The following is a 25,029-nucleotide window of genomic DNA, read 5'->3' on the forward strand; positions in this document are numbered from 1 at the left end:
GTGAGTGTGTACAGTACCGCTGATAAGGTGAAGTTCAGGTTGCTAGTGCTGATTACATAACACACTTCATGTCCTTTTGGTGGCGCTATTGAATGAGTCGACTATCGTTTCCTCTTTCAGATACGATAAAACACATGTATGGTGTACAAGTCATGAAAAGGGCATGCAAATTTGCTCACTAAAGAAAATAACAGAACAAATACCTTTTTCATTTAATGTTCATGCATTAATTTTATACAAATTATTTCAATATTTATTCTTAACTCATTCACTGTCATTGACATATTTGTCTTTTCACAGTTCAGCCATTCAATCCCAGGAATTTAAATGTCTTTTTCCATTTTTTTTTCAAACGTTACGACAAAAGAGGGTCTGAAAATGTCTAGCAGTGAATGAGTTATAAAGTAAGTATTATGTAACATTTGTTTTTTAAAAATTGAAATCTGAAAATAAATACATATATGTTTAATTTTAACTTTAATCTAGGAACGCATATATGCATATACAGTATATGTAGTCCCACGTTTTGATATATATATTCTTTATGCTTTGCCTTTTAAAAGTAATTTGTTGTTGTAGTTCACACACAAAGAACAAAAAAAAAGATCTTTTGCAATCAAAAGGAAACGCGCTCTGGTAATAAGACGACTGTGTTCCACATTTCAACATTCGACAAATTCACTTGACCCAAAATAAGGTAATCACCTTGACCCACAAGCAGTCTTATAACACATTTATATTGATGTCACTTCAAATTGATATTAAACCTAAAGAAGCAACGGATGTTGCCTCCTCTTCAAATTCAACGCCAGTTGACAAAAGCAACGAGAATTTTTAATTTTTGGTTTAAAGTCACGCCAGGAGTGCAAACAGGCGCGGCTGACAATTGCTGCTCACATGTGGACTTGAGTTGATTTGGAATGTTTTATTTCTTGTATCTGCAATTTGTAATCACGCAAGAACAGTCAACATTCGACACGTAAACTCACGAGGAACAATGCAAAACACGCAATTTGAGGACAAACGTTAATCCAGGTCGCTTTCTGTGGGAAACCCCAGCGCATGAGGAGGAGTAACAAATTCCACAGTCTGCCTTTTCTTATCAACAAGAAAGTACAGTAAGAGGGGTCATCAAACGCCACAAGAATACATTACACCTTGTCTGCTAGAAATTGGAGCATAATACAAGTACTTACATGGTTCACAGATTTTGTTTTGACAACACTTGAGCGGAGGCCTTTGGGCTTCTGTCTACTGGAAGTATGCTGCCACTTGCTGGTGGCTTTTGGAGTTACACTTCTATTCGCCCTGAAAGTTTTTCACTTTAAAGAAACACCATCCACATGAATGGTGCAGCTTGGTCACATCCTCATTGATGAACCTAGGGTCATTAGGTGTTTAGAATATTTGATCTTCAGACACCCTCGCCTGGGCCACCCAGGTTGATGAGACCATGGAACCCCTCTCTTGATCCACAACCACTTGGAAGCCTTCTCAACAGCCTCACTGATGTCCTTGGTGACTTTCCTCTCCTATAGACCACTGATAGCAAGGAGCCTGAAAGCTCGATGCAGGGACTGCATAGGGAATCCTCTACAACCCACCTCTATGGGATAATAGTGGACCCTCACACCCATTCTCTCAACAGGACTCAACAATCTCGGAGTATTTTGCCTTCTACCGCTCGTGAGCCTCCCTAATCCTAATCCTAATAAATTAATATAAAACACTATATACAATAGACACCGGAAAAGAGCCAAAAGTTTCAGGTCTGATCAAAAGCCAGAGAGTAGAAATGTGTCTTCAACCGGGTTTTAAAAATGGACAGAGAGGGAGCTTGCCTAACATTAAATGGGAGGTCATTCCAAAGGGAAGGACCAGCGGCCGAAAACGCTCGATCCCCTCTTAGGCTCCACTTGGTCCTCGACACCCCGAGCAGCGCCTGGTCCGCAGACCCGAGGCTGCGGGAAGGTGCGTAGAAATGGAGGAGCTCAGTGAGGTACGCCGGGGCTAGGCCATTTAATGATTTATAGACAAATAGGAGAACTGTGCCCACCAAGACACTTTGCTTCAGCCTCGCTTCCGCTTGCTCGACTGCCTCCCAGGCTCGCCACTTCCAACCTGTCCTCACTCTAATACTTGCCGAAGATACTGCCTTGTTGCTGAATCAATCCCTGTAGAGCAGAACTTCCCTGGCTCTGGTGACTTTGAACTCCTCTTTCAGGCCACTAAATGGAAGCTGGAGCTTGTTGGCATGACCATACAAGACAATGCTACTGAGGGTTCTTGGTAGGCCTAGCCATCTGCGCAAGAAATGGCTAATGTTTCGCTCAAAGCCCGCAACCATGGACATTGGACTCTCATATATCAGCAGTGGCCATAGGATTCTTGGCAGATTTCTGCGCTGATAAATCCATGCCTTGAACTTAACTGGGAGTGCCGACTTGTCCACTGCTGACAACCAGGTCTTTAACCCCTCCTGGGTTGACCGAATTGATGCGGTATCTTTCAATGTACCATCAAAGGTCTTCCGCAGGCTCTTCACCAGCTTCTCGGAAACTGATGGAAGAGAACTCCATCTACATGGAAGCAGTACTTGTTCTCCACCTTCCCCTTGTTCAGGACGAGGGTTCTAGAAATGGCCGGATTGAAGGACATTCTCGCCCATGGAATGAGCCTCTCCAGACCATGGCGGAGCCAGCGACAACCTGTCACTGATGAAGATGGAACCGTCAGCTCATTCACAAAAGCCCTAATCGGGGGTAGGCGCATGCCAGCCCAAGACAGAGGGCCTCGACATTCCACCTCGGCTGCCTTGACAATCATGTTCATTTCCAGAACAAACAGCACCACTGATATTGTACAACTAGTGATGATACCTTTTTCCAGCCAATGCCATCCAGATGTAATGCTCCCAGATGTAAATCTTAACCTGAAATTGCCATAATAGTCCTCAATAAGCCGATGGATCTCAGGGACATGGTATGCCATAAAGGTTTTTGTCACCAGCTTATGTTGAATGGATCCGTAGGCATTGGTGAGGTCCAACCACAAAATTGAATGGTCTCCTTTTCAGCTGAGTAATCACTCCAGTGTGTTCAATACAGTCTGGCATGCCTGGAACCCCACCCTTCTGTACAGCAGTGTCAATGTACGAATTCCTCAGGAGGTACGGTGTGAGCCGGTTGGCCAGGACCTTGAAAAAGGCTTTGCCTTCCACGCTGAGAAGGGAGTACGGCTCTGCGTGATGTCAATTGGTACCCAGACCCCCTCTGCATTGCAACATTGCTCCACCACTTTACTCCGCCGTCAAACCACTCTGATAAGCCTCCAAAGTCTTTGCAGCAGTCTCGGGCAGCTCCTATACACTTTGTACGCACTCCACTCGGACCTGGCGCTACACTGACCCGAGCCACTCTGATGACCTCAAGTGGGCTCATTGATGTTAAATGGTGTGGCGGGCTGTGGTGGAGAAATAAGTTCTCTGCATGGGGGCAGTTCATCCTACCTCTCGTGAAAGAATGGATTTAGTCAAGGTGAGGTGTTTATTTTTATTGATGAGTATTGATGACAATTGGGTGAATTCCCGAGGAGGGTTTGCATCCAGTTGGACCGGATCAAATCCACTTTCAACCCCAAATGCTCGACGAATCCTTAGGTTCGAATTGGATTTTGGGGTATATGGTCAAAATGAACAGCCATGACAAATTCCGTGGGAATTGGACTAACTGGTGCCAGATGCAAACATTTTCCAATACTCTGGAAGTCCTATTGTGTTTCCTACGATCCTAAAAGCTCCGCCCACACCGTAAAGGGAAACCACTTAGCAATTATCATTACCCATCTTCCTGTAAAATTTAATTCAAATTTGGCTGGCCATCAGGTTTCTTCCCTAGGGAGGATTTACATCCAGTATGAGCGCTGGAAATGCCTGTAAAATGTCACTTCCAAACCTCACTGGCAGACTAGTTGTGCATTTCACAGTACAGGTTCAAATTACACTTATGTAGGTCCAGTCACAGTGAACACCCATGACAGATTTTGTGCCAATCCAACTCACTGGTGCCGGACACAACCATTTTACAATCTGTCCTAAAGCCAGTGTGTTCCTCATATGGTTTGCTTGCAATGCTCCTAGTGGACAGTGGGTGTGCTCTTCAGCACTGCAGCACACACAACTGCAGTAGGCGTGTGTGTGTGTGTGTGTGTGTGTGTCACTGGAGGAAGAGGAGATGAAAGGAGGAGGAGGAGGAGTAGGGCGTGAAGGCCCAAATAAAGTCATGGGGGCCGGGGCAGGGCTGGGCCCCCCTTTGCTATAAATACACTGGCAGCCCGGAGGCTCGGATTTGGTGGTTTGGGCTTTGGACACGGGACCACCACCGCCGCTGTCACAGCTGCAGTAGTTGCCTTCCTCAAGGGAATTACATCATCATCATCATCGTCATCGTCGTCGTCGTCATCATCATCAACATCCAGGATGCCTCGTGTTGACGCAGACCTCAAGCTGGACTTCAAGGATGTCCTCTTCCGGCCCAAAAGGAGCAGTCTGAAGAGTCGCTCCGAGGTAACGTCGTCACTGTTGCATCCAGGAAGTAGACACACCCCAAAAGCCAAATCTGCTTTTATCATGCATGTCCCAGAATGGCGTTGACATATTTACCTATGAGTGTTGTTGTTGTTGTTATGTAATCACAGGTAATGGCCGCCTAAAAAAAGGTTGAGCAGCGTGACCTTCTCTAAAGGTCAAAACAACTTCAGCGCGGAAATGCTCCACTTGTCAGTAATTAGCTTTGATTGCAGTCTTATTTATGAACGCTTTCCGAATTAACTACAACAAGTCATTCGGGGTGAAAGGCATTAGAAGTGCCTGCTTGCCAAATGAGGAACCCACCCGAAAGACATGGAGCCTATCATACATACGTTTGTCCAAAGTTCCAGATCATTTCACCCAGACAGAAAAAGAGAACTAAAGTCCAATTTCGACAAAAATACCTTAAGCAACTGAACTTCTACAATAATCATTGCGAGCAAGCGAGCCTACCACTGCTAGTAAGAAGGAACACGAGTCCCTCCAAAGTTGGTCAAGGTCAGACACAGCCGCTGAGCCACTTTCAATCGCTTTCCTGAACAAACGCAAACACAGTATACATGTAACAAGCCCATTGACCCATCAGCTGTAGAATAGCTAACAGTTAGCCGCTATTCTGGGCTGTCAACAGCCGACGCTACGTTCTCATTTGCGGGCTCCCACATCACTCACAACCTTTTAAATCCACACACACACACACATTCAAAGTCGTATTGGAGGTACTACCATTGTGTACGATATGAGGATGGAGACTTCAAGTTGATAAAATTAAATACGACTCATCTGCACTTAGCTTAAAATGTGACTGCTATCTTCTTATCCTTGACAAACGCTTGACTATTAATAAACAACCTTCAAAGGCTATCAAAACAACATGTCTGGATGTTTATAGCGCATTTCCAAAGCTTGACCAATTGGAAATCTTTGGCTGGCGATGGAATACAGCAGCTTGACGGTTGCATTTGCGGGACTAGAGAGTGCAGGACACCTGCAGCAACTCAAGTCCAGTGGGACTTCTGGGAAAAGGCATTTAAAAATAGACAAATTCCGCACGTGGCATCGCTACAACATGTGCACTCGCCAATGCGTGAGGACACTTGCCAAAAACACCGGTGACTAAGTCACACAGAGTGGACACAAAGGTCTACACAGCCCAGTTCAAATGCAAGGTTCCCGCCAGGGACGACTACTACTTCAACAGTTTATTTGGGGCCCGTCAAAGGCTCATTTAGTGGTAGCCAGTTGAATGTGATTGGCTCATTCTGACCGCAGCCACATGCCCACATACAAGAGCATGTGCACAGTTGTGCAAACATTACCCAACTTGTTTGTTTTTTCCCCTTTTTCAATGAACTTGCACAGGTCACATTCATGGTGGGAAAATTTTTGAAATTATTTATCTTCAAACCAAATAGTTAAGTGCACCTCCTACACTGAACGGCATTCAGACAGTGATCTGCGACATGCCACTAGAGGGAGCCAGAGTACCATTAGTGACAACTACACCATACTTATGCTGAATTCCATCAGCTCCCTCAGAATCATTGACTTCTTTCATAGGAGAAAAAATGACAATACTTCTCTTTATTACAATAAAGACAGGGTTTTTGCGCCATTTTAAAAGTCAAATTTAATGCTTTTTAAGACCTTAAAAATATAATTTAAGACCAAAACATGTTGCGACTATTTCTGATGAAGAAAAAATAATCATTTCACTGTAAACAGAGCTTTTTTTTTTTTTCAAATGAGACTAATATCAAAAAAGAACAACTCCAACACTAATGTAAAGCGGTCTCCATTGTAAATAAGTCCTCACAAAAGCCTTCTCAAAAACAAAAGGTTGAAAAAATATGCACATATAAATATTTGAAAAACAAAAATGTCAACGAGAGAAATCAATCAACACAGATGTCTATTATTTTTTTTAACATCCCAAATTCTCCTCAAGACATGTGGCATAGCTCTACTGCCCTCTTATCAATTTCCTGGTCTAGCTCCATCAACTCCCATCTCTTGTCCTTGCATCTTTTACTCAAGGAGTTGGATTTGGTGATAAGCTCTGCCAACTTGGTGCCTTGCTGTATTCTCAGCATTCTCTGCAAGGCTATCTGCATCTTGGTCCAGAGTTAGCACACATTTGACATTATTCTTCTTTTCTTTCGTAGCTTCTCAAGCTCATTTTTAGCCCTTTTTCTCTTGTCCATCAGTTTTGTCTTTTCCTTTTTCCTTCTCTCATCTTCCAAGAACATCCGGTACCGGCGGAGTGCAGTTGATCACTCATTTAGCAGCTCTTTTGTGAGTTGCATTTTGACCACTCCACCACACCCCCCCACGTAGTCGCATATTAGTCTCTGTGAGACGACAGTGTCCTCATTCATATTGAACATCTCCACCTCCTTATTTATGGAGAAGCCGCGCTCAACAGTGGCTTGTCCATGGGACAGAAGCAGCAGCTTCTCCACAAAGCGCCAAAGCTCAGTATATCCATTTACGGCCTTAGACAGGAAGCTGTCCACTTTCGATTTTCCACCCAATGTACTGACGGCCATGAAATCCTTTCCTCTGGGCACAGTGAAGATGAATTTCTGAAATTGTTGTGCGATCTCATCACCTGCATTTAGGTAAAGACAAATATGAAATATTTCCGGTTAAAATTACATTTTGTGGAAAGATTTATATTCAGTATACCTTGAAAAAAGAATCTAAGATTTCCAACTATATTTCAATTATGTCTAAGAAGCATTTAGCGCCAGCTTCGCCAAGCAGTTTCTGTATTTGTTGGGGCAACATGACATATGCTCACTAGTAACCAGCCCCGATAGACGTAAAAATAGACGGAGCTAACGGTTAGCTTTAGTGTTAGTAGCATTTAGCGCCAACGTCGCTAAGCAGTTGTTTTCTGGTGCAATCCGACATGCTCACTAGTAACCTGCCCCGGTGGATATAAAAATAGACGGAGCTAACCGTTAGCTTTAGTGTTGAGGATATTTTCTCTAGTGGCGTTTAGCCCCAACGTCGCCAAGCAGTTATTTGTTGGTGCAACCCGACATATGCTCACTATTAACCATACACAATAATACTTACCCACTTGTTTCATTTCTTTGTAGAGTTTGGGGTGTCTATCTTTCACATTTGGCCAAATTTGTCGTGCTACTTGACTTGGTGGCGACTGCCTTGTAGCAATCCTTGCAGATCGGCCGGTCACAGTTTGTTGGCTTTGGCAAGCATCATACCCGAAGTACTTCCAAACAGCACTTTTACGTTTTGAATGTTCAAGTAAAACGGGTTGTGATCCTGCTGTTGCTATTTTAGTTTGATAAGTTTTGGTTTTGCCGGTCGGAGGTGGTCTCAGGGATGTTGTGAAGGGATTGGAGGAAGCAGCAGCTTCTTCGTCTATTTCCCGCACACTGGTGTACACAGCGACACCATTGGCGTCTGGAAGGACCGTGCGTGTCAGCGTAATCACAATGAGGCTGTGAGACTGAAAAGTATAGATGCCAAAGCAATTGAATACCTTCAATCGATACTAGATGTAATATCAATTAGTATTGAGCTATCGATTTTTTTGACAACCCTAGTTGACATTGCAGCAAATATATACAAATATCTAAGACAGAGTTACCTTGAGGACAGCTGTGGCTCCCATGCCAATGTCCACTTGCTTTGGGTTGATGCAAAGCTTTTGGTCTGTCACATCAACCTTTACCAGCTTGACCGGGGACACATCAACCTGAACATCTCGCTTTATGAAGCATCTGAGAAGGTTCTAAAAGTAAAATAGCGCAGGCATAATAATTAATATTGGCATCAAAATTTAAATGAGTATTACAGTAACTACAACGAACAAGGAATGGAATAATCGGGGCATTTATTTGGTACTTGCTGAGAAATTCTTGCGATAGATTTGAAGAAGTGCAACTTTGTCAGGATAATGGGATCTATCCAGGCCTCTGCAATGGTGTCATATGATGATGACCTTGGATTGTGGAGCTTCTTGGTTTTGACTTGATCCACATTGGTGACAATATATGGCCAAATTTCAATGGCTCTCTCCACTGCTGGAAGGTTTTCCAGCCAACGATGTCCACAAAATGGTAGGGAAATGGTCACTGCTGTGAAATCCTCTCTTCTTGCAGGTGAAAAATGAAACAAGTAGTGCAGGGCTTTCATGACGTTATCCACTTGTCACACCACAGTCGTTAATCCATTCTTGAATGCGTTGTGCATAGTGTGAAGGCCACAAATCCCACTGCTCACTGTCTTCCTCTTGTAAGAGTTCAACAAACCCCCAGTTGGGGGGCCCATCCATTGACAATGACAGCATATTGTTCGGGTTCAGCTCCTTTTTAATCTCCTGCACATTATGTTAAAAATGGGGAAAAATAAGAAATAACCCCTTATGTGCCAAGTAATCACTTATGTTATGATGATAAAAAAATATTAGCACTACTTTGTAAAGAGAGAGCGACCCTAACAAATCCCCTGACACCTGAATTGGAACGATCACATTCTTGGGGACAATTTTAAAGATATATAAAGGGATGTATGTGTCTTATAAATGTAATGACATTTCGAAAATTAGATTACCGGTACTTATTTTCTATGGTCTTAGTAACTGGTAAAGTCATGCATCTTTTGCCAAAATACAACATATCTGCAACAGCCTGATTCTGCATCCCTATTTACAGCTCATTAGCCCATACGTGAATGTAAACTGTTGCTATGGCAACAAACGACAGACGATGATAACAGCTGTTACCTATTTATCAATTTTGCCCCGCTGCCCCATCAACAAGAATAATGGAATGCAATTCAAAACAATCATAACATTACTTACACTGAAATGACCGAACATGTCCTCGGCTCTGGAGTGACCCATGAACTCTGATCCATCGTAGCGGGAGACAACATGCTGTGTGCTTGCTTCATCTGTGCTCCAGAACCGCAAGTGGACGAACATTTGTTTGGTTTTTGTAGTTTTGTTCATGCTTTCATCAAATATGACTATGTTTGTCTTCTCACTGACGCTTCGCGATAGCTCCTTTTGATGAATGAAGCGATGCCATATTTAGCGACGTATGCGGTTTTATTTTCACCACAGGTGAAAGACTATACAAGCCGAGAGTCGGGGGAACATGGCAGCGAATACGCCACTGATGTCTTCCTTAGATTTAAATGAATTGTGCCTCATAACAGTGTAGAGAATCCACAGTACTTCTCTCTTTTGGGTCTCTGGCAGAGAAATGAAGCTTGCCATACTGAGTGGTGGCGTCTAAACCAATGCTAGGCTGTGCTGAAAAGTCTTTGGCTGGAAGAAACGCCGGGATTAGCCGGACCCTGCGAGCTGCTGCCACAGACCGCTGGTGTTTTTCTCCTCTCACGTATGACTTGATGGTTTTGACCCCCATTGTCCCAAACGAAAAAGTCTTTTTGCAGACTTTGCAAAGGGCACTGTAGATATTTTCACCAGGAGCCAACCACCTCTTAAGTAAACCATCTTCCATCCATTTTCATTAAATTTACATTTCCCTATCTCTGCATGTTTTCCATGCTGTAATGAGCATGTTTAACTTAAGTGCGTAACATTCCAAAAATATAACGTACACGATAAGAGTTCTCCAAATTCCGACAGCATGTAAGTCAGTGACTGTATGGAGGCCGAGTCCTAATTCGTGTTAATACTTGTATCTTGTGGTAATATTTGTAACGTGTGGTAATATTTGTGCTAGGTGGACCTGCAGAGGACATTCACATTCCGCAACTCAAAGCAGACGTACTCGGGAATCCCCATCATCGCTGCCAACATGGACACCACCGGAACCTTCGAGATGGCCCAAGTCCTCAGCAAAGTAAAGATGTCCATTGTATATATATATTAAAAAAAAAAAAAAACAACAACAAACAAACTAGAAAAAAGAAACCAATTGAATGATCAATCACATTTAAGACTTGTAGAAGTATTTTTTTTGGTCTAAATGATTTGTTCATGTCACCATTGTAGACTATTGTATAGTCTCTCTCTCTCTCTCTCTCTCTCTCTCTCTCTCTCTCTCTCTCTCTCTCTCTCTCTCTCTCTCTCTCTCTCTCTCTCTCTCTCTCTCTCTCTCTCTCTCTCTCTCTCTCTCTCTCTCTCTCTCTCTCTCTCTCTCTCTCTCTCTCTCTCTCTCTCTCTCTCTCTCTCTCTCTCTTCTCTCTCTCTCTCTCTCTCTCTCTCTCTCTCTCTCTCTCTCTCTCTCTCTCTCTCTCTCTCTCTCTCTCTCTCTCTCTCTCTCTCTCTCTCTCTCTCTCTCTCTCTCTCTCTCTCTCTCTCTCTCTCTCTCTCTCTCTCTCTCTCTCTCTCTCTCTCTCTCTCTCTCTCTCTCTATATATAATATATATATATATATATATATATAATTCTATATTACAAAAGACTTGTCTAAACCAGTGATTTTCAACCAGTGTGCTGTGGCACATTAGTGTGCCATGAGACATCATCAGGTGTGCCACAGAAAATTATCCAAGGTCACACACACTGGATCAACCGAAGTGGGTGGACCTTGCACAAACATTGAGTTTTCCACATCTTTTTGGAGGCCTTTTCATTGCGTTTTTACCAATATAATCATTGGAATCTCATTAATTGTACTTGTGCTCCTTCTTAAAAAAGGTTTAGGGTAACTTTTCCCTTACACTTTAATTGGCCACTTCACTTGGTTACAACGCGAGCCAAATTAAAAGGCACACAACGGGTGTTAGGATTGCACTCACGGATCCTCAGTTCAACAAGGAGACGGACGACCACGTCGGCAAGCTTGTTGGCGGGCTACAGCGACAACAGCAGGCCTCACCGGACAGCCAAGCCAAAGACGGCGCTGCGTCCACAGCATAATCCGCTGAATGTACATGGAAAAAGTCTCGCTTTAGTTTGAATTATAATTTAAACCACACTATACTTCATGAGGCTATACTTTATAAATAGTCTAATTGCAATTTTTTTCAAGGTCCATTTCCCTTGTATTTTTTTTTAACAACACAAGCCAAGAGCTAATCTGTATCACAATTAATATCAGATTTATTATACATAAAGGTTTTGGTCGTATAGTTTAAGCCTTCAATAAAATGAAGGCAAATAAGCAATTAATTCATATGAAAGAAGTGTATCTATCTACTGTACTACAATTAAAGTAGTTAACTAACTAAACACTTTGTCAAGCAGAGTTTTGCTTGCGTCATTTAGTCATAAATCAGACGAAATCAATAATGCACACATATCTGTGGCTTTATCACTTCAACTTTTCATGTTTTGTGAAACAATTGCATGTAAAGCAAAAAACACAGTTTATCTTTATCAATACATCACCTCATCAACTCCAAACCTCTACAGTACAATATAGCAGTTCACATTCAAATGGTATCAAATTTGAAATAAATAAATCGCATCGTACTCACCTCAGATGGCTCCTGCCTGTCTCTGTATGCTAACTGTTCCACTCATACATAACTACTCTCAAAGTGCACCCCCAAAAAATCGAAAGCAGTTTTGGTTGACCTCGCCTCATAAAGACCAGTTTTTCTTGAAACGTGCGCCTTAAAAGTGAATTTTTAATCATGATCCGACATCGTCCTCCATCGAAAAATCAAGCTTCGATACACGTGAACTGAACCAATCAGAAGCGATAAGTAGCTAAACCAATGAGAGGACGGAGAAAGTCACTTGTCACCAGGCAGAGAAGGCAAATCTACAATTTGATTGGCTAAAAGAAGACTCACGCCACTGATATATATGAATGAAAAATAAAGCTTAATCACCGTACAAAACGAAGGAATATATCCCCAAAGTGCAGTCTTTCCGATCTGAAAGTTTTGAATTTGATTAATTGTTCCGCCCTAATACACTGCATAACAGGCAAACATTTTTAGCATTAGCATTAGCGTTAGCATGCTTAGTCAGATCGCGAATTGAGATTAGCATTTTGATTTTCTACACAAAACATTTCGCCTGAGCACATAACAGAAAAAATACACGAAGTACTCACTCTCCATCGAATCCCAAAGAGTCAAAACGAACCAGAAGCCTCTGCGTGCACTTGATTGGAAAACATTTTTGACGAGAACTACTTGTTCCTTTGAAGTTCAATAATAATAGAAATAGTACAAAATGAAAAAAAAAAGAACTACTTGTTCCGGGTCTGCTTCCGTCACTAATTGGAAGTGACCTATGGTGTGTCTCCACCATCCAGGTATGGCCGCGCCTACCACTACCTAATTGGACATTAGAGCTTAGCCAATGAAATGAAAGAAACCAAAAGATTGCCATGTACAGTTGGCAACAGAACTAAATGATGCTTGTACAATTATATCAAATTTGATACGCACAAATTGACTTTGATCAAATGAATGACTAAACATACAGGTTGCTTAACATGTTTTAACTAGCCTATGTACAGGCTAAACTGAGTGTTCCTCATACTTTTTATGTAGATGTATGTTGGTGTGTATATACATGTGTAAATACACATAGTTACTGCGTATATTTACATAGGTTAGATCCTGAATGTTTTCCGTTAATACATATACATATACATTATACATTAATGGCTACATTATGCCGCCGTCCCTGTGTGACCTATATCTTTGCTGCTGTAACACTGAAAATGTCCCCACTGTGGGATCAATAACGGCCTTCTTATTCTTATTCTTATTCTTATTCTATTGTATAGTTCATGATTTCATTTTTTCCTGATGCTAACTCTTGTTTCAGCACACCCTGTTCACGGCCATTCACAAGCACTACACAGTGGACGAGTGGAAGAACTTTGCTGCTAATCACCCAGAGTGCTTGGAGGTAAAGCATTACCAATTGTTCCAGAAAAACTCGCAAACACGATGACGTTTTGGTTCCTTTTTGGGCTTTTTCATCACCATAAATAAGATCCAATCTTTGACTATTTTTTTTTGGTTATTAAAAAAAATACAATCTAAAACAAAAAAAATACACTATTTCTGGCTCGATTTTATTCTTCAAAAAATATATATAAAATAATATGAGTAATAATATAATCTAAAATTTTTTTTTTTTCTTGACAAATATGACTTTTATTCCTTTTAAATAAAAATCTTACTTTAAACAATACTTGTATTCCCCCCCCCCAAAAAAAATTGACATTTTAAGATGTGACTGAATGCACAAGACATCCATCCATCCATTATCTATCGCGCTTATCCTCACAAGGGTCGCGGGGCATGCTGGAGCCTATCCCAGCTGTCTTCGGGCAGTAGGCGGGGGACACCCTGAATTGGTTGCCAGCCAATCGCAGGGCACACAGAGACAAACAAACACACAATCTCACCTAGGGGCGATTTCGAGTGTCCAATCAAATTACCATGCATGTTTTTGGAATGTGGGAGGAAACCGGAATACCGGAGAAAACCCACGCAGGCACGGGGAGAACATGCAAACTCCACACAGGGAGGCCGGAGCCGGGATCGAACCCATGACCTCTGAACTGTGAGCCGGACGTGCTAACCAGTCGGCCGACGTGCTGCCCATGTACAAGACATGACTTAAAAATATTTGTATCCTCCCCAAAAATAGACCTTTGAAAATAGTCTTTTATCTTGAAAATACCCAACTTGAAGTCTAATTGAAGTCGTTGTTTGCCATTTTGCGGCGGCGGTGATGTTAGCATGTGGCGGCTAGCTCGGGCAGCAGCAGCAGCGACTTGGACAAGCTGTGCGCCATCGCCCAGGCTGTGCCCACCCTCAAGTACATCTGCCTGGATGTCGCCAATGGCTACTCAGAGCACTTTGTCGACTTTGTCAAGACTGTGCGAGGGAGGTTCCCCACACACACCATCATGGTATAGACACAAACACACACACACACACACACGCAGAGGGATTTTTATATAGTGGACCTAGACAGTTCCGTAAATTGTCCTCAGAAAATCCCTTTTATTGTGACTTTTATTGTAGTAGGGGGTCGCTAATCACTAGAAAGGTATTTTCAAAGAGCTGACTTTTTCAGCAATTATCCTGTGATTGTTTTAGGGGTAGGAATGAATGAAGTACAAATACTTTGCTGCTGTACTCAAGTCGATTTTCAGGTAGGTGAACCTTTTCTGCCGACTTTTCCATGTGCGTGTTTCATCAGGCCGGTAATGTGGTGACGGGGGAGATGGTGGAGGAGCTCATACTCTCCGGGGCTGACATCATCAAAGTGGGCATCGGACCAGGTGGGCACCGCTCTGACATGTCATTTGTTTCTAGGCAGGGTTCGGAGGACGTCATTTTAATGGCCAAAATAATTCAAGGATGTTTTTCCCCCCTCAGTTTTTTCCATTAGATCTGTTGTGGCTATAATGTATGCATTATAACACCACCATCTGGTGGTTGGGGTGGGCAATGGGGGGGGCACTGGCCCTTGTGCCCTGGTTGCACTCACTGGTCATAATATTGCTTTTTGAAAAGCGTTGTATTATTAATGAACAGAGTGAGTGTGCGTGTGCGTGTGTGTATTTGAGGCTCTGTGTGCACGACGAGGATCAAGACGGGCGTCGGTTACCCCCAGCTGAGCGCCGTCATCGAGTGCGCCGACTCGGCCCACGGCCTCAAAGGTCACATCATTTCTGTACGTAGGATCATCATAACATCATAACAGAAGCACCGCCGTCACGCAATCATAATGTGACCATTGGACAAGTTGCATGAGCAGGTCTTGTTGCTCTTCAATGCACTGAAGTGGCCAGTAGAGGAAGCCCTCATGCAAAACCACAAGCCTGTGAAGTGGCTGGACTGATTTCAAAGTTGTTGTTGTTGTTGTTTGTTCTGTTGTCGTTGTTTTTTGTGGCCTTTCTCGCGAAATGCTCAGGATGGCGGTTGCAGTTGCCCTGGGGATGTGGCCAAAGCCTTTGGTGAGTCTGTCAGGGAGCGACTGCCTTCTTGTTTTGACACTCAGTTGACTGTGCAAAACAATCAGACACCTGGACTAGCGATTGTCATTCAAGGGGGACTCAAGGCAAAGCCTTTTTTTGGTTGCATGTTCCATGTGCCCCCACTAGTCTAAACACGAATTAAGTCGATGAATCCACACCTTTTCCTCATTTTGGACGGCAGACGTTTTAACCACCGCTGAAATTGACGCAAAACTGCCCTCGGACTCGCATTGCTAACGTCACGTAAGCAAAGCCAGAGGACGGGTGAGCCGTGATGAGAACATATACAACATATTATTGCAAAGATTTTTTTTTTTAACTTGAGTTCCGCTTTAAAAGGTTTTATTGACTTGAGAGAGAAAAAAAGCAACATTTCTCCAAAAACGTTTTTCTTCTCTTGAAATGTAAGTCGTTTATTAAAAAAATGACCCCCTTCTAGAACAACATGAGTCCCCCGAAAGTTTTTCCAGATAGACTTACAACTGGTCTAACCTTCGACCCGCAGGTGCGGGCGCCGACTTTGTGATGATGGGCGGCATGCTGGCGGGACACGACCAGTGCTCGGGCGAGTTGATCGAGAAGAACGGCAAAAAGTTCAAACTCTTCTACGGGATGAGCTCCGACACGGCAATGAAGAAATACGTGGGGGGCGTGGCCGAGTACAGGTAACACTCGATTCCTGTTCATCGAGGGCCCCGCAATCAAACGAGCCACCGACAGCCCCAGTGGTGCTTGGAATTAGACCACAATTGCGCTGCACTCGTTGTTTTTTTCATGCTGGTGTCAGTGAATGTTATTTTTCATCGTTCATGACACATTGCTACATTTGAGGGATATTTGGACTAAGAGAACGATTGCGCCACACGTTTGTGTTCTTTTAGTTTTCATGTTGGTATATGTTATTTGATCAACTTTCATGAAATATTGACAGATTTGTCAGATGTTTAGATCTAGACCACTGTTGCACAATACTTTTTTTCTGGTTTTAAGTGCTGTAAGTGAACGTTATCATTTCAAGAAAAAATATATTTGCTATTCTCGCATTACACTTTTTTTCATTATTATTTCAAAATTTCATTTTGATATGAGTTCATATCATTCAACACCTTTCATGACAAAATGATAGATTTGACAAATTCTTATCAAACAAATTGTTTTTAATTACATTAACAATTAAATATATAACAAACATTAACATAATAACTATCTAGCACATTTTATACATACAAAAATTGTAGTAAAGATGCTACCATCTACAGAAAGGCACAATTTGTGCTGACTTGCGTTTTGTTGCGTCAGAGCGTCGGAAGGCCGCACTGTGGAGGTCCCGTACCGGGGCGACGTGGAGGCCACGGTGCGCGACGTCCTGGGCGGCGTGCGCTCCACGTGCACGTACGTGGGCGCCGCCAAGCTGAAGGAGCTGAGCCGCCGGACCACCTTCATCCGCGTCACGCAGCAGTCCAGCCAAATGTTCGCCTAGCGCCCCCTGTGGCCGGGCCGCTTCAGGACATCTCAGGATTCTCTGTTGTCAACCGCCTTGACACACTACCAACATTGGACAGGAGCTACAAAATGTACTTACAGCGGTGCCTTGATGTACACATCACATTTCATTTGTTCCGTGTCCATGCTTGCAACTTGCGTCTGAAATCATCTTCCCCCATCCAAGTGAGTGGAGATACACAAGGACGACGGTCACATCAGCTCAGTAAGGCGCAGTGATAATAGTTGCTTCTCCTAAGTCAAGTCACCACCGCATATGGCACAGAAAGACGACTAAGAAACCAAAGGCTCGTTTGTTTCTGCTCTATTCAGCGGGGACACGAAAATGCAAAAATCCCACCATGTCATTTTTGGGTTCAATGCAATAAAAGTTGCGTGCAGAGACGTCTGCTTCCACCCTCCCTAGCACTTGTAATTGTGTGCATGACGGAATTAGGTCCTTTAATTTGGGGGGGCTAAAAGTTGTTGTTTTTTTTCATCTTTGGGAAAAAAAACATGAATGACATATTTCCAGGGGCGCCGGGGGGGGAAATAATAAATTGCAGAAAAAAATGCAACCTTATTGAAATGTATTTCCCCAAAACATCTTGACATTTTTTTCCCTTTGAAATAATGTACTCTCAAAAATTGGCGACTGAATATGACATCACAGATGCTCAGGGCAGATAACGACTAATCATGGCTCAGCTCCAGAAAACAGGTGAGCTGTGATTGGTGGTTACCTGAGCCCTGAGCAACTGTGATGTCATTTTCAGTCGACAGAAGAGACAAAATGGCCGCCCCCGGAGATGGCTAAAAACGGGTGGATTAATAACTCTTATTCCACAAATGCAATATTCATCAGAAAGCCTTATTTCTACTAGTGGGCTTGCATAGAACATATTCTGGAAAAAAATATGTATTTTTTTCACACATATTTCAACGAGCAGTTGTGATGTTATTTTCAGTCAACATAAGTGAAAAAACGGCCGCCCCCTGATGGCTAAAAAGGGGTGGATTTTTCTGCTCAACTCTTATTCCACAAACACAATACTAATCAGAATGCAGTGTTTCAACTAGTTGCTGCATGCGTGTGGTGCGTGTGACACACAGGTGGGCCGAAACACAACCCAAAAAACACAAAGTGCCCGTTTATTCCCGATATGTCAAGATTTCATTTCGTTTTTTCCAAAGAGGTGCATTTGTACACATACGTCAAATATGTACAGCTGCCAGCTTTCTGCATGGCTAGCCAACAAGACAAGAAGAAGAAGAAGAAGAAGAAGAAGAGGAGGAGGGGGAGGAGGAGGAGGGTGAAGTACAGTCGAGTACAAAGTGGGAACCAGTGTGCCCCCCGCTTGGCCTCATTGTCCTTTGCGAGCCACCGTTAAGTCCAGTTCCTCGGCGTGCAAACTCGGTGAAGCGGGGAGCAATCCCGGACATCTTTATCATCCTCATCATCGTTAATCATGTTAAATTATTTCTCGTAAATTTACACGTCGTATACAAGCCACCTCAGAAACTGATTCAAACATTTATAGTGGGTCTATACTTATATATTTTTTTTTAATTTTCCTTTCTGCCTGAGTTGGTTATCCAGCGCTATGGACAAACAATTAAAAAAAAAATACAAATCCTGAATAAATTTTAAAACCCCAAAAAAGCCCACAAGCAGTTTTTTCCTTTTGCGTAGTTTTTCTTTGACATCCAAAAAAGCTCAAACTTTTTTTTTAATCATCAAATTGTGCAAGAAAAGTATATGAACAAAGAGTGATCCTCTGTATTGAGGACGCTTGTCGTAAAAAAATTAAAATAAAATAATAATGTTGACATTCTGGTCATTTCCTAGCTCATCTGCTAGGTTGCCTCATCTGGCAACTAACGCACAAAAAAACAAAAGACAAAAACGTTAGGACAACGGCAATGACGACGTGGAAGGCCTCCTGCATGGCACCTTGGCCCACTGGACCCTTAACACCACGCCGTCGGAACTTATGCAAAAAAAAAAAAAAAAAAAAAAAAGGAAAAAAAACAAATGTTCTCATTGGTAAGTTAGCGGTCCAAGATGGCGGATGCTACACTAGACAATGCGGAGGAAACAAACAAAAGAGAAAAATAAACTATTCTTTTGTAATCTAAATTTTCGGCCTTTTTTTTCCTCCTTCACCAACTCCCCCACCCTACCCCCGCCTTTTTCATTTGTGTGAGAGAAAGTAGCGGTCCTTGATGCAACGCTAGAAAATGTCCAAATAAAAGGGGACAAAAAGTAATAATTTAATTTCTTTTTCCTAATTCTTTGTAAGAAGTTTCTGCTTTTTTGTCTCTCTTCCCCCACCCTCCAATCAGCAGTCACCTATTTTGTATCATTCGTACGAGACAAGGTAGCGGGTCCAACATCGTGCTTGCAATGCTAGACATTGTGCAAAATAAAATAGAAGTCAAAAAAATTTTAACTCTCTCTTGTTTTTTGGATTTTTTGTTAGAATTTTCTGCCTTTTTGTCTCTCTTCCAGAGTCACCCACTTTTGTCCTCCGCATGAGAGAAGGTAGCAGCCCATAATGGTGGCTGCTATGCAATACAATGTGGCAATGTGCAAAATGATTTTGGGGTAGATTTTTTTGTTTAAAATGTCTTCCTTTTTTTTTTCTCCCAACACCCCACCCACTATCAATCAAAAGTCACCAACTTTTGTCCATTTGTGTGAGAGAAGGTAGCAGTCCAGGATGGTCGATACTATGCTGGACAATGTGCAAAACAACAACAAAAACCCAGAAAACCCTAAAATTCTTTTGAGTTTTATGTTTTCATTGTTTTGTTTTTCTTTTTTGGGTTTCCTTCAGTGATTTTTGTTATTCTGAGCGAAGTTAGCGGTCAAAGATGGCGGCCGCCACCCTAGCTCGGATTCCAAAGTGCTGAAACGTTGTCAAGTCTTTAAAAACATCCACTTAAATGTGCATCATCTGTTGTTTTTATGACTTTTTTGTTTATATCGATATAGTTATCTCTCTCTCTCTCTCTCTCTGTCTCGCTCTCTCTCCCTCTCTCTCTCTCTCTATATATAAATATATATATATATGGACTGTATACATTATATATATAAAAATGTGGTCCCCACTGTGGCAATGAGGTTTGTCTTTGTGAACCTTGAGTAAGGTTTGTCCATTCACGCGCATGTACACAGGAGGGCCGCCGGGGGAGGGTGGGTGCTTTACACAAACAAGCCACCGGTTAGCATGACGCTACGTCAACTTGGCATACACGTGGCAGTCAAAGGGGAACATTAGTTAGTCTCATATTGCACATGACGGAACATTTATACGGGGGGAGGCGCGCAAAACCCAGGTATCCTCTTGCTTACTCTGAAACAGTCGATTGCCTTCGGGAATTAAAATAATTGAAATTAGGTGGGAAACAAGCAGCCCGGCAAAGCAGCGGCGTAGCGAGGGTTGTCCAGGTGGTCTTGCAAGGACCGCCCCTCAATTGCTTTTTAGGTGGGCTCCTTGTTGTCTCCTATTTCACACCCTAAATCGCCCCCAAGTATTTCCTATTGTGCACTTTAGTTTTACCACAGATTGCTCCTTGCTGCCCACGAGGCTCCTCCCTAAGTTGCCCCCTTGTTGGCCCCTCAGGGGGTTCCCAGGTTGTCCCCCAGTTTGGCTCCAAGTACCCTCTGGATGGCCCTGATGTCATTCTCAAGTGGTTCCTAGGTTGTCCATAAGTAAGCTTCTAGGTTGCCCTTGACAAAGCCCCCGATTGATCGATTCGATTCCGGTTCCAAACAATTCTCGATTCCAATTCTTTTGTTTTTGTTTTTATGTGGGTACTTTGTTTTGGGCGGCTTCCTCAGCGTGACGGATTAGGAATCGAAAAGTGGCACCGACGTTTTAAAACTTTTAAAACGATTCCGGGAGAACCGAAGTGCTAGTCCCGGTTCTATTTGGTTCCCGGTGCCCAACGCTAAGCGTCATGCCAATAAAGCTCCAAATTGGACACAATTTGCCATCTAGGTTACTTCAAGGTTGCCCCTCGGTCACCTACCTACGACACTACCTGATGACCACCAGTTGACCACTCGGCTACTCCTAAGTCACTCCAAATAATTCCTAAGTAGCTCACTAGTACCCCTCTAGGTCACTCTCAGGTACCCCAAATAATTCCTAAGTAGCTCACTAGTCCCCCTCTAGGTCACTCTCAGGTAGGCCTCGAGTTTGGCCCTGGTGCCACCTATTGTAAATTGTACCCAAGGCTAAGTCACCCCCAAGTATTTCCTAGTTGCCCTCTTGCTTTGGAGCAGGTTGCCCATTGGAAAGCTCCTCGGTTTTCCCCAGGTACCGCCTGGATGATTACCCAGTGGTCCCAGGGGCACCCTGGGTTGTTCCCCAAGTCACTTCCTGGTTAACACCAACGTCACCACAAAAGCATTTCCTAGGTTGCACTCAAATCACCCTCCAGGTCGCTCCCAAATTGCCCCCAAGGTTGCCTCCCACTGCCGAAAATTCTGTGTCCTTGGTGACAGCCCCACTTGGACCCCCGCTACGCCACTGCAGCAAAGGTAGCTAACGGTTATTGAGGATTAAGGGAGGGCAGGAGTGCGTCTCGCCAGGCGTCGGACTCTGGCGGAAAGTTTGCGGGGGTTGCGATGACTTACTGCATACAAACGAGGACAGATCCCTGAATACGACGATGCGTACAGGCGCTTTTTTTCTCATGAGGGTTTTGGTTGCCGGAGGATCACTAATGAAATGTTTATTGCCAACTACACCAGTGGAATGATTCTGTGTGTGTGTGTGTGTGTGTGTGTGTGTGTGTGTGTGTGTGTACGTGCGTACATTACACACTCATACACAAGCAAAGTGCATGATATTGCTTTCTTAGGTAACCAAAGCAACGCAAGAATGACTTGGCTTTGGCTCCGTTAGATACATTGTGTGGGTTTTAAACCTGAAGAAGAGTAAAAGTTTTAGAGGTTTCAAGAGGCTGATTGGTTGGGTTAGATGTTCCAGTGGGGAGGTTTACAAAAGAAACAAGTTGTACACTCTCAATACACACAAGGCATCAAAATGACTTCCACTAGTGATTGTGAGGATTCAGTTGAGAACAAAGTGGAACCCTGTTTTTTATCATTAAAAAAAATAAAGCATCTTCAGAATCTCATACATATGCATCCCACATCCACCAAGCACATCATCATCTTCATCTTCCACACGGCATCCACCTGTTCACCTGCTGTCACTAATGCCGGCTTGTTTCTTCAACAAGCCCTGAAGCAAGGCAGGGTGCCAGTGAGCACAACCTACCAATGGCCCTAAGGTAACCCCAAAGTGGCTCCCAGGTTAAGCACTAGCTTACTTGCAGTTTGTTCCCTAAGCCTGGTTGACCCCTAGATAACTAAGTTGTGCCCAAGTAGTTCCTCGGTTGCCCAAAAGTTGCCATGTAGGGTGCTCCGAAGTTGCACCTAAGTTTGGCCCATGTCTGCCTCAGGAATTCCCTAAAGGGTTTGCACAGGTTGGCCCCCTTAGGGAGCGAGGCCTAAAAAAAGAGCCACAAGAGGTGTGGGAAAGGGATCAAGTGTGGACATCACCAGGTGTCACCAGGCATCCCTTAGATAGGACCGAGTTGCCCCCAACTATGTAACACCTACGTCTCTTCCAGGTTGACCCCTGGGTTGCTCCCTGAGTCGCTCCCGCTTCAACCCCCCCACGAGACCACTCACTGAGTAGATCCTGGATTGCTCAAAAGTTGTCCTCTGGGTTGTACCCAGAGTCACTCCAGGGATCCTCAGGTCACATCCTAGGTGACCAGCAGTTTATTTAGTGAACAAGCCCACAAAGAAGAGCCAAAAGTGGGGTACGGCAGTCGTAAGGTTGCCCTTAGGTTCCCCCCAATAGAGCGTCTCCTATGTTGCCCTCCAGGCTCATTTCAAGGTTCCCAAATAGGTTCCCCAGATGGGCTCCTGGCTGTGCCCCGGAGGACACATGTAGCCATCTAACGGCTTCGAACTCGTGTTCATCAAGGTACCACTGTGTAATTTAGACATGAATAATTAAGAAATTTGGGGCTGCTCCAGTGTTTCTGTCTCATCTAAGAAAACAGGGTCCGCCAAAAAAACAAAGACATAAAACGTCCGACTCCTTCTTTCCTCCTGATGTGCAAACTGCAAGATTCTCTGAAAGATTCCAAAGTGGAAACACTGGACATTGTCACTGTCTCTCCTTCCCTCTCTATACTCACATATTTTCTATTTATGAAGTGAGTGTATTATTTGTCTATACACAGTATACATAAAGTCATACACAAACACACCACATAGCACTGTGCAACTGTACTGTTCAACTACGAGTGTGCATGACGTTCAAAAAGCAGTCCACCGGGGGACAAAACGCACCAAAACCAAAGTGTCTCCGTACACCCGCACTACAAATACAGTACATACCTCAAATTACAGGGATGGCCTGGACTGGTTGGTGTTGATGTGTGGGTGTGCGTGTGTGTGTGCGTGGGGGTGTGTGTGCGTGGGGGTGTGTGTGCGTTTGTGTAGACAGACATTTTGCACACAAATACAAAGAACCCGCCCCACCGCAAGCTTTTCGCCATAGAAATTCATTAATTCCTCACTATTTGCGTTTCCATTTCTTTTGAGGCACATCGACGGGACCGAAAAAAAAAAAATGAAAGGAAAAAAGAACCCAAAAAAATAAACCGGCCCCCTGCTTCGCTCGCCAAAGTGCTGCTGCTGCTACTTGTTAATCCCCCTCCCCCCTGACAAACATACAGTACTGCGTTAAAAATAACTAAACAAACCCCAAATCCTCTCAGAGAGCCTCTCTTTCAATCTTGTTACAAAAATATAAAGTGAAATTTTATCACCAAACACGAATGTTCGCCAACCCCAGTGTGTTTGCACTTGTACAAAGTTTTATGCCTATCTTATAAAACCAACATTGACCTGTCACAGTTCTACCTACCACTTTTTTAAAGCCCTGATTCAGAAGATTTGTTTAACAATCATTGAAAACTGGTGAGACACAAGAAGAAGGATGAAAACTCAGCCGGAAGGCTAAAACACTAAGCTAACGAGGCGAAAAAGTGTTGTTCCCTCTCTCACTCGCTCAACAAGATTGCCAAGTCACGCTAACGTGCTACGAGCTAACGTGCGCCACACCAGCTCGTGCACTTTTACCAGATTGTGTGAACACCATCCAAAAAACTGCAAAGATTGTTTGTCGGACTACATGACTAATAGTAAAGTGATAACATGTAGAGTGTCTCTGTCTCTACTGTACAGTATTCAGGATAAAAAAGAAAAACAAAAGAAAGTGGGCATTCATGGTTTTGCAAGAAATACCAATTTTTCCTTTAAAGACTCTTCATTTGCCAACATTCGATCGTCCCTCGATGGTGACTTTTACCTCGTGAGGGATAAAAGTCGGTTTGGCCAAGGTCAAAGGCGGCTCCTCTGGTCTTTCCACTTTCCGACCCTCGGGGGCCGACCATCTGCGCTTCCTGCTGCTGTTGGTCGGCTTCCCCGGGTCCTCTTTCCAAAAAGACGCCCTTTCTCTGAAGCCGAGGTCCCCGTTTTCCATAGCGACTACGCCATTCTCCTGCTTCCCGTGCCCGGATCCTCCTCCACCACCGCTCTGCGGGATGCCGGAGACTGTCTCGGGGACTCCTAGGAGGTACCCGTGGCCGGGGCCCAGGGCTAAGGAAGGCGGGACCGGCTCCGGGGGGTGAGTCTTGGTCAGGGAGCCGTTCCTTAGGTTCTTGAGGGTGAGCGAAATACAAACATCGCCCACTGAGAGCTTGGCGCAAGGCAGCTCCAGGAGTCGGGTGGTCCGGTCCGGGCAGCATGACGACCATCCCTGGCCGAAGACGAAGAAGGGATACTCCACCAATACCTCCACACTCACCTGCAAGAGGGGCAAAAGATCCAACGACATTTTTCTCTCACCACTTTTTTCACCCGGACCATTTGCACAAGCTATTTGGTCTTCCAAGATTGACTTCAGGTATTCTCGAAAAGCAGAAGGAGAAATGATTCTTTTC

General features: G+C 43.7%; 3 protein-coding genes across 6 annotated transcripts in view; 1 reads left to right on the plus strand and 2 right to left on the minus strand.

Annotated features, from left to right (window-relative positions):
* The window catches only part of dtnbp1b (dystrobrevin binding protein 1b), a 55,281-nt gene extending 42,523 nt beyond the window's left edge, over positions 1 to 12,758 (minus strand). Inside the window, exons 1-2 of the mRNA XM_086014615.1 lie at positions 12,607 to 12,758; positions 11,339 to 11,463 (exon numbers count right to left, since the gene is read on the minus strand). The gene's annotated coding sequence lies outside the window, so the exon portion shown is untranslated. The remainder of the gene's footprint in view (positions 1 to 11,338; positions 11,464 to 12,606) is intronic.
* Positions 4,186 to 17,391, plus strand: gmpr (guanosine monophosphate reductase). Of its 2 annotated transcripts, XM_086014614.1 has the most exons (10): positions 4,440 to 4,564; positions 9,828 to 9,969; positions 10,318 to 10,437; positions 13,332 to 13,415; positions 14,257 to 14,430; positions 14,724 to 14,805; positions 15,094 to 15,200; positions 15,441 to 15,483; positions 16,010 to 16,169; positions 16,804 to 17,391. In XM_086014614.1, exons 3-10 carry the CDS (start codon positions 10,393 to 10,395, stop codon positions 16,982 to 16,984), a joined length of 876 nt encoding a protein of 291 aa, XP_085870740.1. In that variant the 5' UTR covers positions 4,440 to 4,564; positions 9,828 to 9,969; positions 10,318 to 10,392; the 3' UTR covers positions 16,985 to 17,391. The 2 variants fall into 2 exon arrangements, with proteins under 2 accessions (XP_085870739.1, XP_085870740.1); XM_086014613.1 differs by lacking the exon at positions 9,828 to 9,969 and having other exon boundaries at positions 4,186 to 4,564.
* Positions 17,392 to 18,110: 719 nt separating this feature from the next.
* Positions 18,111 to 25,029, minus strand: part of atxn1a (ataxin 1a) — a 35,345-nt gene continuing 28,426 nt past the window's right edge. For all 3 annotated transcript variants that reach the window (XM_086014608.1, XM_086014609.1, XM_086014610.1), the window contains one exon: positions 18,111 to 24,893. In XM_086014608.1, coding sequence (XP_085870734.1) covers positions 24,354 to 24,893 — 540 coding nt within the window. In that variant the 3' untranslated portion in view covers positions 18,111 to 24,353. The remainder of the gene's footprint in view (positions 24,894 to 25,029) is intronic.

This window comes from Filicampus tigris, chromosome 18 (assembly GCF_054856515.1).
Source record: "Filicampus tigris isolate MCC_2025a chromosome 18, RoL_Ftig_1.0, whole genome shotgun sequence".
NCBI classification, from domain to species: Eukaryota; Metazoa; Chordata; class Actinopteri; order Syngnathiformes; family Syngnathidae; genus Filicampus; species Filicampus tigris.